The 16,990-nt window shown below is 34.8% G+C and overlaps 1 protein-coding gene across 1 annotated transcript; it reads right to left on the bottom strand.

Moving 5' to 3' along the window:
- Positions 1-661: 661 nt before the first annotated feature.
- LOC123658411 lies at positions 662-13,688 on the bottom strand. The gene is made up of 8 exons (XM_045593837.1): positions 13,588-13,688; positions 13,394-13,512; positions 13,240-13,313; positions 10,695-10,710; positions 10,359-10,467; positions 9,818-9,906; positions 2,093-2,237; positions 662-1,096 (listed from the first exon to the last, which is right to left on the bottom strand). The coding sequence occupies exons 1-8, from the start codon at positions 13,613-13,615 to the stop codon at positions 942-944; spliced, it is 735 nt and encodes a 244-aa protein (XP_045449793.1). The 5' UTR covers positions 13,616-13,688; the 3' UTR covers positions 662-941.
- Between the last annotated feature and the right edge of the window lie 3,302 nt (positions 13,689-16,990).

The raw sequence follows: 16,990 nt of genomic DNA, 5'->3' as shown, positions 1-16,990 counted from the left end.
ACGTAGCTTTATACCTACTAGAGAAAAAAAATAATTCTTTTTTTTAATTTCTAGATTCTAACTTTTAATACCTTTACTATTTCCTTACAGGTATGGAAGAAAAAAATATCTGTCTCTCATGTAAATGACAATGTCAATTGACAATACGCGATAATTGCACTTCTAAGCAAGTAATTGCCAATCACATATTGTTAATTTTGTTCAATTGCAATTTGGTCGTCTCGGGAACGCCTATCGAACGATATTTTCCGCTATTTTCTCTATTTTTTTTTTTTTATAATTAAAGATAAAAACGACACGACGTAGAACGACATGCCATAAAATTGGAATAACGAATAATACGGATTTCAAATTTTTCTACAAGCATTGGTTTAGTTTAATATCACGATTTTTTTTTTATTATTATTTTTATTGTATTTAATATAGTTCCATTAATACTAAATTATTATTTACTTCTCTCGATATTTATTGAAATAAGATTAATAATATAATATAATAGACAAAATTTAAATAAAAAATAATAATAGTATAAAAAAAACGAAATTTATAAATACAATTTTTTCTTTCTGAAAAATAACATCATAAGCGAGCCATTAAAAGCAAGCATATACCGTTCAAATTAAATCTAAAGGAAGATTGGAACAAGAATAAGATATTCGCATTTTTGTTTGTATGTTTTATGCAAGAATACAGCTTAGACAACTACAAACTTGCATGATTCTTGAATCATAAATATTCAATCGACATTGCACCGCAAGAATTTTCAAAAAATTCCAAGCCCCGCTTGCACAGTTGCTACATCTTAACAATAATTGCTCATTAATTGCAAGAATATTGCAAAGTAGGAATTTGCAAGACTGTTTGTTACACAGTCAAGGATACTTGCATGAATCAATATTAATGGCAAGAATACTTGTACTTTACAAGAATTACTGTGTGCCTTACTTGTCGCAGTCTTGTACAAGTTTAACGCTGTCTTCGTCTCTTCGGCTGGTGTGTGGCCGTCGCAAGGGTCTCGGGTGTTGAAGGATGGAAAATCTATCTGTTTGTTGAGCGCTCGGTTTTTTACTGAGAGCTGATCGGAGGTGACTTTCACCTGAAAGATGTCAATTCGAAATTTTGAATTGTTTGTAAATAATTCAGTGAATAGAGGTAACAATTATAAATGTGTTATGATAATTTAATGCTGTGTGGCTACGGCATCAAAGAATATAGCCACCCCCTCTCTTCCCGTGGGTGTCGTAAGAGGCGACTAAGGGATAACATAGATCCACTACCACCTTGGAACTTGGAACCGACCGATGCCGGATAACCATCTAACTGCTGGCTTTGAAATACACAGGCCGAAGACGGGCAGCAGCGTCTTAGGTGTGACAAAGCCAGCCCTGCGGTCACCAACCCGCCTGGTCAGCGTGGTGACTATGGGCAAAACACATGAGTTCACGTCATATTTAGCGCGAACTTGTGGAGGCTATGTCCAGCAGTGGACTGTAATAGGCTGAAATAATGGTGATGATGATGATGGTAATAATTTATGTTGTGATCATAGCATTTTGGAGCTATAACTAAATATATTAATTTTATCCTATGGAGAATGACGAAGCCTATTAGTTACTATAGCGATAAAGCCGCCTTTTGTACTTATTTCCTATTTTTGAAGTAAAACTTTTCTACGCACGCTTGACTTGGGGAGTAAGCTGGGGAATGCGTGACGAGAGCGTTATGAAAAGTGTAATTGGGCGAGGCGAATAGAGCAAGAGAGATATTCTTTACCTCTTTCTCTCATAGCTAGTTACGTTTCGTATATCTAAGACACAGTCCAGGCTAATTGTGCAGAAGTTTTACTTCAGTCGTGTGGTCTAAAGCACTCGTTTTTTTTTTCCTTTTGTAATGTTACTTATATGTTGGTGTACAATAAAGAGTTATTACGAAACCCGTTGTATACAAGTTTCACTATTGCATTATTTCTTGATTCCTTGAGTCTCCATGAATTCTTTTGAGTAAGTAAAGAATCTCAATCCTTATGCATGGTTATTAACTTATGTGTTAAATAAAACTGGGTGATACAATTCCTAAGTGATCATCAACTCACCTGGTAAGGACAAAGGTCGACCGCACAAGGCGAGGTCATGTGACCTCGGGGACACCGACCGGGATGACCTCGGTCTACTCGGAGTGTTGTTCTTCGACTCCTCACTCCTCGTTCCGCGGCGTGGTGAACGGAAGTGTAGCAATTCCTTTATATATTGTATAATTATGTAAATATTATATATATTAGTTTTATTTTACAGTGGTATTTTTTGATACGAAATAGTTTTAATTATTATGCGTAATGTGTAATGAGCTAATGAGTTTAATTATAATGTTTTGCATTCCAACAAAACAATTATTATGTGTTGAATAAAACACACAGCGTTGTATGAAGAAGCAGTGTGTGAATTTCCTTCTTTATACGGTAAAAATGTTGCCACTTACCAGAAACAGTGTAGATTTACCCTTATTCAACCACCAGTGTGCGTGCGGTCTTAAAACTTCGCGCGCTGACATTTGTTATCTGTTACCTCATAGCGTCTTCGTTCTCTGGTAGTTCTGGTACCAGCAAGTCCCTTACTCCAACGCTGTGTGTTTTATTCAACACATAATAATTGTTTTGTTGGAATGCAAAACATTATATTATGTGCTTTCCTAAAACACACAGCGTTGTATGAAGACCTGTTTGTTATCTGCTGGTGGTTGGTACAAATGCTATGTGATTAGTCAGATCTAAGGATGATATGAAAGAAAAGTCATTCTAAAATAATAAAGAATTTATAAATGATAACGTCCCTCTTTTCAGATTAACAGGTAATTTTGGATCATCTGAGGTTGATTAATTAAATACTAAGTAGTATTAGGTAGTAACATTAATAGTATAATCTTTCTTAGAAGTTAAGATAAAAATTTAAGGATAAAAGTAATTAAGTAACATTTAACAAGAATTAAATAGTTTAAAAACAAATCAATAATTGTCACAACTTGAAATGACTCTTGTATCGGTTTAACATTAATGTAATAACAATCACTTTTAACAATGAGATCTTTTAAACATATGTTTGCATTGAAATTGGCTTTCCCCTATCTATATCAACAATGCTATTTAAAAGAAATTAGATATAACATCATTAGTGTCTCTTATCATGAGATCTTTTAAGCATAATTTTTAATTTAAAATTGTTTGCCTTATTTATTCCAACAATGTTGACTTGGCATAATTAGTATATTTTATAATGAGATCTTTATTTATATAAGTATATACATCTATGTATATACATATATATGTATAATTTTTTATTTTATTTATTATTATTATTTTTATTTATTTATTTTTTTTTTTTTTTTTTTTTTTTACTTATGTAATCAAATCAAATAATTGAAAAGTTTTTATTTAGTAAATCTTCATTTCCATTTTTAATTCTTACCTTTTTACAGTAGAATTTTTTGAATGTCTGGGCACTTCTCCAATTACCTCTGTTGAGGATTTCCTCCACTGGTCTATTTTCTAACCAGCTTTTGGATGCAACTGCAGATCTGATACTACCTGGTGGGGCGTTGATTTTTGATTCTTTAAAGATAGTTCTTATCCACCCGGCAATAACTCTCCTTGATGCTGGTTTAACTGTCCCCGTTATTGTTATAAATAAGCTGCGTATATTAGTTGCTCTTCGCCTGCTTTGTGAAAATTCTCTTAGTAGATTTATATGTCCTACTGGACATAATCTGTAGTCAGGGTGTTTAAGCAGTTTCCAACCGGATTGTCTGCTCTTTTCTGAATCTGTCTTAGAGCCAAAGTTCGGCCATAGCGTTATACTTTTCTCATTGGATTCAAACTTGTCTTCAGCAAACTCTAGTAATGTCAAGTCATGTATTCTACGGCCTGAGGCAAGTAATAAAATAAGTGCAGTTCTTCTTGAGATCTCAAAAAATGTATCTAGCTTTGGGTCTATTTTAAGCCATTCAAATAGTATTTTGGTGTCCCATATAGGAAGGTTGTGTTTTGGAGGTTTAGCTAGGCTTATGGCTTTGAGAATTTGGTTGATAAAAAAATTTTTTGAATAATTTTCATTAGTGTTTCCGCAGTATGTTAAGATGGCCGATTTATTTACTAGTATTGTTCGGTAGGCTAGATTTTCTTTTAGAAAAAGATTTGCTAAGAATCTTGCTATGTCATTACCCTCTGGGTATTTAGGGTTGATTTTGTTATCGCTGCACCAATCTAACCATCTTTTTATAGGAGCTTTATATGTGTTTAATGTTGATCTACGCCAGCTGTTATGTAGTAGTTCTTTCTCTTTTAGACTCCAGTGTGTGACTTTATCGGACCACCCCCAACTATCCAAGCTTTTAGAGATAATTTCATCACTTGTGGTGGGCACCTGCCCGTTGAGTAATCTTTTAGTGTCTTGTGTAGATCCTTTATCTGTAGTGGTTTTGATAGAGCTCTTGCTCGAAGGTCCGGTAGCCAGAAGCACTGACTCCACTCCGGTGCTATAATTATATATTTTCCTTTGGCAGTGTTTAAGTGAGTCAGGACACGAGGCATTAGGTTCGGAGGGGGGAATACCCATGCTAGTTGGTAGTCCCATGTGCGACTGAATGCGTCCCAGAATTCTGCAAATATATCTCTTGAGTCGATAGTTACATATTTGTTTACCACTCTTGTGTTTTTTGAAGCAAATAGGTCTATTATTGGAGTTCCCCACTGTTTGAATATCTCTTGTGTTGCTTTTGGACTCAAGTGCCATTCTGGCACTGGTCGACCCCTTGAGAGACGGTCTGCTATTCCATTCAGTGGTCCTGGGAGATATGACGCTGATAGAGTTATGTTGAGTCTGTCCACTAAGGTTAATAGTTTGGTTGTCAAATTCAGGAGTGGTATCGAACGTGTACCTCCTTCGTTTCTCAGATAAGCCACTAGCGTTCTGTTGTCCGATTGGACCAGGATGTGAGCTCCTTGTAATGTTCTGTTTTTCCTGCATATTGACCCGTATACTGCATACATCTCTTTTAGGTTTGAGTGCCACCTTTCTTGTTCGGGAGACCACTGGCCTGACATATAGTCGTTGTTTAGATGTGCTCCCCAGCCCGCATCCGCTGCGTCTGTTGTTAAGAAGTGGGTAATTTTTTTCTTGTGTATTGGCACCGAGTTTTGGTTTACTGTTTTTGCCCACCAATCGAGGTCTTGCAGTACAGGGATCGGTAGAACTTTTCTTTGTGATGGTTTTTGTTGGTGGAACTTTCTTAGGAATATTTGTAGCTTTCTGCAGTGTAGTCTGCCTTTTGGTACAGTTATATTTGCAAAATTGAGCATTCCCAATAGACGCTGTGTCACTCTTAGTGATAAGTGTTTTTTCTCTAAGGCCCCTGTTAAACACTCCTTTATTCTTAAAGTTTTGTTTTGAGGTAATTGAATGGTGTTTTCTTGTGTGTTCCACTCTAGCCCCAAATATTGTAGGGAGTGGGTAGGTTCTATAATTGACTTGTGATAATTTATGTGCCAGCCTAAATATTCCAGGATTCTCAGTGTCTCCGTGACCTGAGAAACCAGGGAAGAGTGGTCTTGATTCGCCAATAGGTAATCGTCTAGATATACTAGCACGCGTATACCTCGGGATCTTAGGGTTTCCGCAACCCAGTTTGAGACAGTTGCAAACATACGAGGGGCCGAACATAGGCCAAATGGGAGGGCTGTTAGCTCTAGGATCTCTTGTTTGTATACTATGCGAAGGAACCTTCTGTGTGTCTCCGAGACAGGTATGTGAAAGTAAGCTTGATGTAGGTCTATCTTTACCATCCAGTCTTGGTCTTGTAAAAAGTTTGTGACATCTATGTGGGAGATTAGTTGGAAGTGCTTGGTTATTACGTACTGATTCAGTCCTCTCAGGTCGAATATCGGGCGGTAGGAACCATCTGTTTTTTTGTTTAAGAATATCTTTGAATAATAACCTGTGTTTATTTTTTGAGGCTTCACTAAAACTTGTATGTCTTTTAATTCTTCTATCATTTTTGTCATCTTTTGAGATGGTTTTGTATTGTACTTTAGTTTTATATTTCTGAATGGGTAGCAGAGTGGAGGCTTGGATCTGAAGGGTATACGGCTTTTTGTTATGAGTTTTAGTATAGTTGTATTGGCACCTAAATTTCTCCATTCGTCTATATGATTCTTTAGGCAGCCTCCTATGAACCTTCTCTGCTTGTAGTCATTTTTGTTTAAAGGAATTTGAGTTCTGGGCTTGGTTTCTACGAAAGGGCTGGTTCCTTTTAGTGATCTCTCTGCTATTCTTCTCTGTTTTAGCCGTTTTATATGAATGTTTGGGATATCTTTTATATCCTTGTTGTCGATTGAATGTAGGTTTTTTGTCTCTAATTTTTCTTGGTGAGTTAAAAATAGGTATAGTACCTTTTAAGGATTGGATTACCGGTGCTAGAGTCTCCCGATTGAATAAGTAGTCTGAACTTGGGGGAATATTTTCTATTATATTTCTGACACTCTGATTATTAATTTCTTTAAGTATTCTGTTTCGCCTTATTTCAATGCATTCACTTCTTTTTCCACAAATTACTTGCATGGTATTTTCAAAATTTTTGTAACTAGGTGTTCCTGCTCCGAAGGTGCTAACCATTTTATCGAATAGTGTATTCGGTGTGAGGTTGTTAGGTTCAGTTGAGGCCCAGTCTACTATATTCTGTAAACCAGCTTTCAGTTGCTGTCTCTGATCTAGTATTGCATTTGATAAACCCGCTAGAAAATTCTCAGTTGTAGCTAGGAAGTCTTTGTTCCTGTTCAAATAGTATAACTCCTCATTAATTTTTAAACCTATAAATCCCGGAGAGGCCAAGAATGATTGCAATACTTTTTTATATCTAATACCTTTCCAAGCCGGTGAGTCAAATTGTTGTAGTTTAGTTAATTCCTCTAGTCTTTCCTTGTTAGCTGGGCGTACAATTGCGTTTTCATCATGATTAGTATTTATGTTACCCAAATCAAGGTTGTTAATTAGGGAAAAAGGTTTTTCCATGAAATTATATTGGGGTCTTGAATTATTTGTTAAACAAGTTTTGTTATTCAATAAATTTTGCTTTGATTTGTCTATATATTGTGGTAATTTTTCTATATATTCAGATATATAACTTACTTGTTGTATCAATGCGTCGACTCTGGGGTCGCTCTTATCGTGAGCACGTGCTAATTTTTTCGTGCACCTTCTTCGCTTGCGAGGTGGGGGAGATGTGATACCTTCTTCATCCTCCGAGGAAGAAGAATTGGGGCGGGTATCGGTACCGGAATGCTCCGGTCTCTGCTCTTCCTCCGAAGCAGCAGATATGTTTGTAATGTCGTCCTCCGCGGATTCGTTCGAGTCATGATACTTTTCTTCCGTTGTTTTCATGTTGGATATAACTTTTTAATCTGTTAGATATTACGTCGAGCACTATTTTGTAAGATTCAGGTGAGCTGTGTGATTATTCAGAATGTTTTGTGAATTTTGTGATTATTACCGATGTGAAAATTGATATTTCGATGTTAATTCTATGAAATTCACAAATGCTATGAGGTAACAGATAACAAATGTCAGCGCGCGAAGTTTTAAGACCGCACGCACACTGGTGGTTGAATAAGGGTAAATCTACACTGTTTCTGGTAAGTGGCAACATTTTTACCGTATAAAGAAGGAAATTCACACACTGCTTCTTCATACAACGCTGTGTGTTTTAGGAAAGCACATAATAAAGTAAATATTTAAAATATTTATAAATTTTTATGGGTGTTTTGTAATAGGTATATTTAAAAAAGTACTAAATTTCTTAATTGTAGTATATTAGTGTGTGTAGTATATTAGTATACAGTTAGTGAACGGCTAAATTTAAAATAATTCAATTTTATTTGTAGAAATATTATCTTACTTTAAAAAAAAAAAAACACAAACACATAATATATTTTGTAAGGACCAAGAGTACAATCTGAACTTATTGTATTTTTTCTTGCGAATGTAAACAGCTATTTTTATATATTATATAAAAAGATCGTCGGTCCAACGGGCCGGAGGACGTCCCACACTGCGTTTGCCAAGTCGCGGTCTCCACTCTAGGACCCGTCTACTCCAACGGCCATCGGTCCTGCGACACAGATGACCAGCCCACTGCCACTTCAACTTGCTAATTCTGTGGGCTATGTCGGTTACTTTCGTTCTATCGCGGATAGTCTCATTTCTAATCCTGTCTTTGAGAGAGACCCCAAGCATAGCCCGTTCCATTGCACGTTGAGCGACTTTAAACTTGTTGGACCGACGATCTACGTAAGATTGCCGGTGTAGGCTGGATGAGGATTGCGGAAGACCGGGATGTGTGGCGCGAACTTGGGGAGGCCTATGTCCAGCAGTGGACTGCGATAGGCTGAAGTGAGTGAGTGATATAAAAAGACGAATATTGTCTAAGGGCCGGTTTCACCAGTTGTGAATAAAGACTATCCTGCATATAAGTTTCGAATGGATTTTAACAGCGTAGATAGAATAGGCCATTAGTACCATTAATACAGTACAACTATTAGATTCATATTTTCAAATAGAAATACTCATAAGTATGGTGGAATTCGATGAGACACGAATAGTCACAAAGGCAAATTTTATCTACTGGATAGACTTATCCGTCAAATAGCGTTATCCACAACCTATGAAACAGGCCTAATTGTGTTTAAGGAGCATACGTTATTACAAAGATATAACTATTACAAATACTGCTACTGGTTTCAAGAAAGTTAAGTTAACTATTGTTTATTCAATGAAAATAGTTCTTATTGTCTTTATTAAATAAATAATATGATACACAGTTAGGAGTTTCAAATAAATAAACCTGACTTTTACCTCTAACTTTTATGTAATGTATCCTTAATGTAAATTATTTTTTTATTAAAAACTTTTCTTTTTGAGGGAATGAAATGTCGTTATAAATTTTAATGGGTGTTTTGTAATATTTTACAAACTACAAAAAAGTATCCTCATATAAAAAATGAAATAAAAATGTTCAATTTTTGATTTAAAATAACCAGTATTTGTTTTCAGAGTGTTTACAAATTATATCTAAGAGAAAGAAACAAAATAGGGAAATTTGGTTTAGGCAATCTAAAATCATTGTTTACTTTTGCATAAGCGAGCATTTAGGCATATGTTCAGTAATAGTTTGTATTAGGTATAAATTGATTGAGATAATTATAGACATTTAATTATGATCTAACACATACATGCAAAGCTGTGAACAAGACAAATGCGGAGACATCACCAGAAAATAATGTATTTTGACATACGAAAGTTAACCTTGAAATAGCAGCATAAAATACTATTTAAGACCAGCACTCAATTTGTTATTTAAAAATAATGATATAACCATGAATTATTACAAAATTTTATTTTTTAACAATCATTCGAATTAGCTCAATTGAAAAAATATACATATCTGTGTAAATATAAATATTCTTGTATTGTACAAATTAATTATGTACTGGTAAAGTATCAAAGTAGAATGGATACACTATAAGTATAGTTACATTAGTCAGTGAAAAAAAAATTCAGATTGGTACAAAAGTTCCTAAATTGCTAAGAGACAGTTTATTGTAGAACGATTAATGACTAAGACAGAGCTTAGCCAATAAAGGTAACTGTTGGTCTTAAGTCATGGCAGAGAGCGATAAGGATGGCTTCCAGTACAGCAAAAGCAAACAAAAAACTTGATAATAATTTAACTTTCGTATGGCAAATTAGACACATATTAGACTTATCAAGTTAGTAACCTTCTCCTGGGAATTGACCGAGCAAGCGCTATACGATACTGGTGTATCAGCGAAGTCGAACGCGCTGGAGGCACGGTAAGACAGTGAATCTTGAGTCAGCGGGAAAAAGTTAATTTGTTAATATGGATATCATACGATCAAGATAAAGATCAAGCAATCAGCAATACACAATTCTATAGACAACAACTTTAGTTTTCATTTTCTAGACTTCCTTTTTTAAGTGTTGCATTTTTTATTAGTTATCTTTAAAATAGCAAAAACTTCTTGCAGAAAATATTTAATATCAATTTTAATCTTTTCACAAATATTACTTTAGAATATTATAATTTACTCTTATTAAATAAATAAAATAATTATGTTAACAATTAATTATCAAAGCTTCTTAGAAAAAGACTCGATTTTTTTATATTAATTACAAGACTCGCAAATTGTTAATAGTAGCATTAGACAAGAAGCAATAAATGTAACGGGGAAAAATGATAACAGCTTTTAACAGTTTTAATCTTGATAAATCTTTAAAAATATTTTATTTCTATCATACCATGTGGCCAGCAACTTGTAGGTGGAGGGGATCTAATTAAATGTTCGTGAACTTCTTTAAGAGTCATTGGATCATCTTCAACAAAATCCAATGCGGCACTACCAAATTCCTGGAATTAATAAAAAAAAAAAAAAAAATAACCATGTTATTTTAACAACCGCTCTGGTGTAGTGGTACGTAAAACACCGACCAACTTCTGCTCGGAAAGGATGTTTGTATTTGTACAAATATGTCTTTCCGGTTTCGATGTCTGTACTCGTGGTCGATGGTCTGTACTCGTACACCGTGCCTCGGAGAGCACGTTAAGCCGTCGGTCTCGGCGGTTATCATAAATACCTGATAGCGTTCGTTACTAATAGTAGGGAACATATGGCCGGAGCCGCGTTCGATTAAGCTCTAATCCTTCTCCTACATGGGAAAAGAGGCCTATGACTAGCAATGGGATGTTACAAGCAGAATCGTGTTATTTTTCTTCTCTAGTAGAAACAAGCCATCCTCCAGACATCCAGGGATAAATTATGCAACTAGCCCAAAAATGTCATTCAAGTGGCAAAGCAACTTACAATCATATATTCTAAGCAATTTAAAAAATTTAAAATCAAAAAAAATTATTCACTAGGTACATTAGTAGGGAGTAAGCTAGAATATGGAACGCCCATTTGGAACCCAAACTACCAGACCCTTAAAGATATAGATTAGAAAGTAGATTATTGACAAAAGAATGCCCTACTGCTTGCGGCTAAATAAGTTTCGGTTAAAATCACTCTCGAACCGGCGCAAGCTACTTGATATAGTTTTCTTACACAAACTAGTGAATGGAACTGTGGATAGTTCAGAACTCCTGAGCAAAATTTCAATTAACGTTCCCTCTCGCATACCACGATATCCAATTTCATTATTTGCTTATAACCTTGAAACCCAGAGAACAAACCTCGGTTATTATTCCCTCATACCTAGACTAAGTAGGCTTTACAGAGAATTTACAGGTAAAAACGAGTCATTACAAAGATTTAAATCGTTGAGTCATTAGAAATCTTTGCAGATCATAAGATATATTTAAAAAGAAACTGTTAAAAGTCATTTGATTCCTCAATTCTAAAGCTATGAAGCACTAATATTAATGCATGCTGTAACTGTGGTGTGAGGTTACGGCATTTCCTTATCATGGTACAACACTCGGGATATCTCCTTTCCAACAAAAAAAGAATTATCAAAATCGGTTTATAAACGACGAAGTTATCCCCGAACATACATAAAAGAAATATATATATAAATATTATATACGGTCGAATTGAGTAACCTCCTCCTTTTTTGAAGTCGGTTATAAAGCCAACCGATGGCGGGATAACCATTAAGCTGCTGGCTTTGAAATACACAGGCCGACGGGCAGCAGCGTCTTAGGTGCGACAAAGCCAGCCCTGCGGTCACCAACCCGCCTGCCCAGCGTGGTGACTATGGGCAATACACATGAGTTCACGCCATTTTTGGCGCGAACTTGTGGAGGCCTATTGCCAGCAGTGGACTGCGATAGGCTGAAATGATGATGACGATGATGAACGTCTTCCAAATGGATGAAAACCGGCGGCTCGCACGAAAAAGTGTCACGTTCCGCCTGAGCAACAAGCGCCTGTACAAGCAAGAGCGTGGAACAAGTGGCTTGTGATACATCTCTCGTCCCGCGTGAAATCATCCTTACCAGTTCGAATAAATGTTAATTTATCGAAAAAATAAAACTATCATCCGTAAACCAACTTTACAGACAACGGTAAGCTATAAACGCGTTGCCGACCCTATCGCCAATTCCCCCTAGGAGCCTGGCATTAAATAAAACTAGCATACAAACATAAAAGTGAGGACAATTTTTTTTTCACTATGTTCAAAAGGTAACTCATACAAGTCTCATATATTAAAATTAATATTAAATCCAATTCAACAGCATTATTTATTTTATTTTTTATGTCACTAGGTCGGCAAACAAGCGTACGGCTCACTTGATGGTAAGCGATTACCGTAGCTTATAGACACCTGCAACACCAGAAGCATCGCAAGCGCGTTGCCGACCCAATCCCCAATCCCCCCAGGAGCTCTGGTCACCTTACTCACCAACAGGAACACAATACTGCTGGAAAACAGTATTATTTAGCTGTGATCTTCTGTAAGGTCGAGGTACTACCCCAGTCGGGCTGCTACATATTTTGAGCAGGAAATTCCTGCTGTGCCCTACTTCAGTTAAATTTTATTTAATTTGAGAGATTATTTATCTAGTTAATGACCATCCTTATTAATTTACTGAATACTATTTCAAAACTGATTAATAATAATGCTAAGAGGGTTCCAGTGGACCAAAAATCATGAAATTTTTAAAGTTACAATAATTTATATAAGTTATATAATTACTAACACTTGTATTAAATATATAAATTGGGACATTTACCATGTTTTTGTAGCTATATTTCTTATGGCACGTGATGGAAAAATTATGAGAGTAAATTTTTGAGATACACACCGCATGCACACCATCAAAAAAAAAACCGACACCCTGTAATTGGCTAGTCAATGAAGAAGAATTTACCAATGTGAATTTATCTACCCAATGAAATATAACTTACAGTACACACACACTTTTTTATGCTTTTGAGTTCCCAGTGTATCTAATTTTTATAATTGCAATAAATGATCAGCAACAATCATACTGATGATATAATGATACTGGATATATACTGATATATCCGGTTTTACTTTTCATTAAAAGTATTTCTACACATGTAATTTTAGGAACGCAATAAAAAAAAACTGCTAACAATATGATTATAAGTTAATTAAAATAATGCTTATTTTTAGTAAAATAAATTACACAAAACATGTAAAACTTACTTGAGACATTAATATAGTATCGTCAGACTCACACTCCTCAGCATGACTCTCGATCAAACTCTCTCTGCTCGCCATAACTTGCTGCAATCATTACAAAAACAATGAATTACACATAACGCAACATATGTATTTCATAATTTTGTGTAAGATGCTGAAAGTACCTGCAAATACGGATTGTCTTGTCTCGAAAGCCGTAACGCTTCCATATCTTGAGCAATGTTTCTAGTACGACCTGGAGTTAGTAAAACAGCTGGTGATCCACTCATATTCGGTGCCAAGACTTAAATAAAGGATACGAGATATCAATCGTGCAATATGAGCAAATATATGGTATAGTATGTTATATATTACATACCAGACAGGGAATCGTTGCTAGCCTGCATTTTTAACGCTCTAAGTGAACTCAAGTAATAGGAAATACATAAACTTCACGCAAGAATGTTTTTTAAATTCAAACAATGTGTAGTACTCAAATCCAATATGTAATAACAATTGATAATCTTTGGCTAAAATAAATTCTTTGTTCTTTATGTCGAGAAATATTAAATCTATAAAAATATAGGAAAATTGGCATTTAGCAAATAATGTGCGAAAAACGATTGATGAAAACTGGTTGTTGTTGTTTTAAAATTTATCCCCAATAGGGAAAGGCAAAGGACTATAATCCATACAGCCTAGTCTGAATTTGTAAGTTTCGTTCTGATATATCAAAAGGCCGGAGCCAAGTCTGAAGTAACTTTATTGTTCTTCTGATTCGATGACTGGTAGAGTAAGGCCGAAACCAAGTCTGAAATTTCATATTTTCGTCTACTCTTCTTTGTCTATAAGTGATAGGCGAGGTCGAAACCAAGTCTGTAATAGGCCGAAGCCTGAAATATCAAAATAAAATTTCACATCCGATGAATGAAGGTCCTGATCCTGTTTCAAATATCATTGATAGTATTGCAAATAAATTCAAATATACTAGTATAGTTATCCAAATTAGTCAATAAATCTTGTGTATTGCGCGGGACATTTTTTGGTCCAGAAGTTGATAACAAGTTGGCTATAAATAAGAGGCGTTCCAGATTAAAAGCGGAGCATTCAAAAAATATGTGATCTAAAGACTGTGTAGAGTTGTTGGTGCAATGTGGGCAAACGGACGATGAGATGATACGCATACGATTCAAATGTGCATTAAATCTGCAATGTCCAAATCTCAAGCGGCATAGTATTGTATAATATTTTCTGCTTCTATGTTGATGCGATTTAGTAAACCAAGGACTTTTTCCAATATCTTGATTTATCTGAGCATACCAAGATCCTTTTCTTAACAAGGTTTGTCGCCAAAGATCACGCCAATCAGATAGGATTTTTGATTTAATAGCAACTAATAGATCAGTGTATGGTACGGCAACATTCTCATCAACAGGGCTGCCGCTGTCACTGTCAACAATTGAACGTGCCAGAAAGTCCACATGTTCATTTCCCCTTACTCCTATATGTGAAGGTGTCCACAATAATTTGATGTTGTAGTTTCTTCTGGATAGTTGATAAAGGAGATGTCTTATTTCTAAAATGATGAAGTTTGTATTAGCACTGAATTGATAATTATCTAAAGCCTTTAGAACGCTCATACTGTCAGTAATGATCAGCCAATATTGATTAGTTTGTTTTTTAATGAATTCTAGGGCAGCAGTAATTGCTAGAGCTTCAGCTGTAAATATTGATATCTCCTTTTTCAATCTGACGCCTTGGCCAAACTTCAGATGAGGTACATAATAGGCCATGGAAACATTTATATCATTTTTTGATCCATCTGTGTAAACTTGTTTGAACTTATCAGAGTATTGTGCTATGAGGTTGTAAACTTCCTGGCGCTCTTTTAGCTTATGGTCAATAATAATATCGATTTGATTAATAAGACAGTCAAACTCCTTTTCGTAGCACATCCAATTGCTAGAACTGTGTATTTTGTGTTGGTTATTTAGATTTAACATGAATGAATATTCGAAGAGAATAAATGGGTTATTAGAAGTTAATGGAGCATTTACAGGATATTTACTATGTAAGTAATTAAGCTTTTTAATTAGAGGATGATTACTAATGGAAAACAGTTTTAGCAAAAAACAGTATTTCAAATATTTAAATCTAAGGTGTAAAGGGGAAATGTTGCACTCGACCTGTAACGAATTAATTGGGGTTGTTTTCATGGCGCCAGTGATAAGTCTCAGGCTGTGATTTTGAATAATATTTAATTTGTTAACCAACTTGTCATTAGCAGAAAAACATAGAAATCCATATTCAAAATGACTGCGTACAAGAGATTTATATAGGGTAAGAAGGATTTTTGGATCAGAACCCCAATATGTTTTTGCAAGAGACTTTAAAATATTAAGAGCCTTAAGAGCTCTATCAACTATGTGGTCTACATATTTGTTCCATGATAAGTTATTCATGAATATAACACCTAAAAATTTAACTTCATTTGTGATAAGAAGAGATATATTATTATAGTTTATTTTAATTCTTTCAGACCCTACTTTATTAAAAACTATGACTTTAGACTTTTCAAAGCTAATGTCCAATGCAAGATAATTAAAATAAGAATTTAATTTAACTAAAGCTTCGTTTAACTTAAGATTTAGGGTAGTTATATTATTACTAGAACAATAGACTACCAAATCATCAGCAAACTGTAAATTGTATATATGAGAGCCTAGAATTAAGTTTAATCTATGTATATAAAGTGTGAAAATCAATGGACTCAAAATGCTACCTTGACATGTACCTTTATGAGAAAGCCTTGGACCAATAAGTCTATTATTATACTTAACAAATACCTTCCTACTGTGCAAAAAATTAAAAATCCATTGTATAACTTTTACAGGTAAACCAATCGCAGCTAATTCCGTGGATAGAATATGATGGTTAACATTATTAAAGGCTCCAACTACATCGAAGAAAACTCCAGCGAGAGCTTGCTTTGATTGTATAGCATTATAAATATCAAGATGTAAGTGAGCAATGCTCTCCCTTGAAGACCTGCCTCTTCTAAAACCAAACTGATTAGAAGGTAAAATATGATTAGACTCTATGAAATGTTCCAATCTTTGTTTTAAGAGTTGTTCAAATATTTTTCCCATGCAAGAAGTCAATGCTATAGGTCTATATGAATCAAAGTTAAACTTGTCCTTGTTGGGTTTTAAGATAGGTACTAAACAATCAACCTTCCAATCCATAGGAATAAGATTATGCTCCCAAAGAAGATTCAGGATATTTAATAAAATTAGTTTAGATTGAGAAGACAGGTGTTTAAGCATTTTATATGAAATGTAGTCAAGGCCAGGTGTAGAGTCTTTTCTGGATGAAATAGCAGAATTTAATTCGACAATGGTAAAAGATTTTATAATAAAATTTTGATTAGGAAGAATATGGCAGAAAGAATTAAGATTAAAGGCTGGCTCTACAGTATCTGGAGTATATTTTTTGAGAAAATCAAAGATCCAAGAATAGTCAGAGTTGTTATGGGAAGGTGGAGAATAGCTTTTGTTAAATTTTCGCATATACGTCCAAATGACTGATATAGGAGTCGATCTGTTAAATTGTTCACAAAGTTTTATCCAACTGTTTCTTCTCTCATTTCTGATAATATATTTTTTGGTGGCTTGTAGTCTTTTAAAATTAATGTAATTAGCCTCAGTGGGATCAGATTTAAAAGTCAAATAAGCGTTTTTGCTATTTAATACGGCTTTGGTGCAATTGAAATTCCACCAAGG

This window comes from Melitaea cinxia, chromosome 12 (genome assembly GCF_905220565.1).
Source record: "Melitaea cinxia chromosome 12, ilMelCinx1.1, whole genome shotgun sequence".
NCBI classification, from domain to species: domain Eukaryota; kingdom Metazoa; phylum Arthropoda; class Insecta; order Lepidoptera; family Nymphalidae; genus Melitaea; species Melitaea cinxia.
This window is presented reverse-complemented; position numbering and strand designations above follow the sequence as displayed.

What these genes read in the sequence shown, in the direction of transcription:
- LOC123658411 (XM_045593837.1), bottom strand. Translation starts at nt 13,615, where the DNA reads ATGCAGGCTAGCAACGATTCCCTGTCTG. An exon ending in TAGCAACGATTCCCTGTCTG is followed by an intron (nt 13,513 to 13,587) that starts GTATGTAATATA and finishes CCTTTATTTAAG; the next exon opens with TCTTGGCACCGAATATGAGT. An exon ending in CGGTCAATTCCCAGGAGAAG is followed by an intron (nt 2,238 to 9,817) that starts GTTACTAACTTG and finishes CAATATATAAAG; the next exon opens with GAATTGCTACACTTCCGTTC.